Source organism: Procambarus clarkii, chromosome 41 (genome assembly GCF_040958095.1).
Source record: "Procambarus clarkii isolate CNS0578487 chromosome 41, FALCON_Pclarkii_2.0, whole genome shotgun sequence".
In the NCBI taxonomy this organism is placed as follows: domain Eukaryota; kingdom Metazoa; phylum Arthropoda; class Malacostraca; order Decapoda; family Cambaridae; genus Procambarus; species Procambarus clarkii.
Genome location: NC_091190.1, coordinates 20,875,934 through 20,879,101, shown reverse-complemented (window position 1 = coordinate 20,879,101; position 3,168 = coordinate 20,875,934). Strand labels below are relative to the sequence as shown.

The 3,168-nt window shown below is 47.2% G+C and overlaps 1 protein-coding gene across 1 annotated transcript; it reads right to left on the bottom strand.

Annotated features, from left to right (window-relative positions):
* Positions 1–384: 384 nt before the first annotated feature.
* On the bottom strand, positions 385–1,464 carry LOC138373161 (uncharacterized). Its single transcript, XM_069339183.1, has one exon. The coding sequence runs from the start codon at positions 1,462–1,464 to the stop codon at positions 385–387; it is 1,080 nt and encodes a 359-aa protein (XP_069195284.1).
* Positions 1,465–3,168: the final 1,704 nt, after the last annotated feature.

Genomic DNA, 3,168 nt, shown 5'->3' with positions numbered 1-3,168 from the left:
CCCGCGGCCCGGTCCTCGACCAGGCCTCCACCCCCAGAAAGCAGCCCGTGACAGCTGACTAACACCCAGGTACCTATATTGCTGCTAGGTAACAGGGGTATAGGGTAAAAGAAACTCTGCCCATTTTTTCTCGCTGGTGCCCGGGATCAACTCCGGGACCGCAGGATCACAAGTGGCGTGCTGTCCGCTCGGCCGCTCGGCCGACCGGCTCCCTTACACAATGATTCTTGACACAATCCGTTAAAATACGCGACGGACTAGTACAAATTACAGCACCGTAGTACTGGCATTTTCAATCTATCAGCCTGGTCGACGACCGGGCCGCGTGGTCGTTAAGCCCCGAAATCATCTCAAGGTAACCTCAAGGTATTCCTGAAGTTTCAACTATATTGAGCGATAACCACTCCTGGAGCGCGAGAGTGCACCTGAGCAGAGCGCGAGAGTGCACCTGAGCAGAGCCTGGAGCCTGCTGGGCAAGTCTCGCGAAAACTTCTCCTGCAGGAGACTATTCTTCCTCGCGAAGTACTCTGCTGAAGTAGGTAAGTGACTACTCACCGCGAAGTACTCTGCTGAAGTAGGTAAGTGACTACTCACCGCGAAGTACTCTGCTGAAGTAGGTAAGTGACTACTCACCGCGAAGTACTCTGCTGAAGTAGGTAAGTGACTACTCACCGCGAAGTACTCTGCTGAAGTAGGTAAGTGACTACTCACCGCGAAGTACTCTGCTGAAGTAGGTAAGTGACTACTCACCGCGAAGTACTCTGCTGAAGTAGGTAAGTGACTACTCACCGCGAAGTACTCTGCTGAAGTAGGTAAGTGACTACTCACCGCGAAGTACTCTGCTGAAGTAGGTAAGTGACTACTCACCGCGAAGTACTCTGCTGAAGTAGGTAAGTGACTACTCACCGCGAAGTACTCTGCTGAAGTAGGTAAGTGACTACTCACCGCGAAGTACTCTGCTGAAGTAGGTAAGTGACTACTCACCGCGAAGTACTCTGCTGAAGTAGGTAAGTGACTACTCACCGCGAAGTACTCTGCTGAAGTAGGTAAGTGACTACTCACCGCGAAGTACTCTGCTGAAGTAGGTAAGTGACTACTCACCGCGAAGTACTCTGCTGAAGTAGGTAAGTGACTACTCACCGCGAAGTACTCTGCTGAAGTAGGTAAGTGACTACTCACCGCGAAGTACTCTGCTGAAGTAGGTAAGTGACTACTCACCGCGAAGTACTCTGCTGAAGTAGGTAAGTGACTACTCACCGCGAAGTACTCTGCTGAAGTAGGTAAGTGACTACTCACCGCGAAGTACTCTGCTGAAGTAGGTAAGTGACTACTCACCGCGAAGTACTCTGCTGAAGTAGGTAAGTGACTACTCACCGCGAAGTACTCTGCTGAAGTAGGTAAGTGACTACTCACCGCGAAGTACTCTGCTGAAGTAGGTAAGTGACTACTCACCGCGAGCCACATTACTGCAGGAGGAAATTCGCTTTTCCCTGAGTACTAGTTACTCAGCGTTTCCAGATCAAAGGTTTAAAATAGGAACTTTCCTTCCGTGACGACAATGTTGGAAAATATTGCATTTTCAAATATCAATCGAAGAATATATGTGAACTCTGATCATACACATACACACACATCATGATCACATATCTGATCATACACACAGATCATGATCATAAATGTAATCATACACACACACACACACACACACCTCTTTTTCACACACAAACACACGAAACCGCAGTATTAGACAGTTTACACACATCATGATTGGGATCCTGGAATTAATGTTTGCTCGGAGAATGTTGATATTTTGTATCTCAAATTCCGATCTATTTTCATTTCATTAAAAAAAGCGTAACCTAAAACTAGCTTTAAGTCAATTTCAATATTTAAGTGTAATTATTATCCCTCTTCTCTAAATCATTCGATTGTAACTTATTCATTATGCTATGTGTCTGCCCATCTGGTTATCATCTGTGTTTTTTCCTTATCTCTCTCTCTCCCTTTCTCTCTCTCTCTCTCTCTCTCTCTCTCTCTCTCTCTCTCTCTCTCTCTCTCTCTCTCTCTCTCTCTCTCTCTCTCTCTCTCTCTCTCTCAGTCTCTCTCTCTCGCACAGGCTATAGAATACTATTAACACTACACACACACAGAAATCCCAATAGCTTGATACATCAAATGAACAGTTGAAACATCCCGTGCGTAGATTCGAACCCTCATCACGGCCCTTGAGGCTCTGTTCATTATTAACACTGATTCACGTCATCACCGGTGCATCTTCACCGATTCATCATTTCATTCCTCGTTCCTTATTCCACTCCATCTTCAGTGTCCGCGGACGGTCCGTTGTTGCTGGCCGCGTGTGGCCCGCCGCTGAGAGCCAATAAGAGGTTGTGCCGTGGTGGGGGAGGCGCCTCAGTCACTGCCAGTGTTGGGGGAGACTCTCGTGCTTATTTCCCTCCATCTTCCACCATTTGTATTCCGCAGCCTCCAGCTGGCTCTCCTGTCGCTGTGGCGCCTGAGGTAACGTGGCCGCCGCACCCTCGTGACTGATAGATTTGAGAAAATAAGCATTACGGTCTACTGGCATTCCATTCACCTGGGTTCTAGGAGCTTCGAACCGTGGACTCCATGGGTCTGTGAGAGGCCGAAGCTCTATCGACTGAGCTATTGGTTCATACGAGGCAGCTTCCAATTAAATCCAACTAAATTGGTTCATATATATATATATATTTCACCTACGCTTGAAACAATCCTGCGATTAATTGCTACCTGATAATTTCTTCCGTAAATCTAGATCTCTGTTCCTAAACTGGTATTTACTCAGGTCTTTCCTGAATCTAAACGTCGCCCGTTTCTCTCCTTTAAATAGGGTATGTTGCTGAATTGTAAGTCTCCGCTACGGTATTTTCTAAGCGATAGTGATCAACATCCTTAGAAAATGTAAACCTGCAACGGGCAGGTAACACACACACACTCACACACACACACTCACACACACACACTCACACACACACACACACACACACACACACACACACACACACACACACACACACACACTCACACACACACACACACACACACACACACACACACACTCACACACACACACACACACACTCACACACACACACAGACACACACACACACACACACACACACACACAC

Bases quoted from the DNA above. Each gene is read 5' to 3' on its own strand.
- LOC138373161 (XM_069339183.1), bottom strand. From the start codon at position 1,464: ATGTGGCTCGCGGTGAGTAGTCACTTACCTACTTCAGCAGAGTACTTC.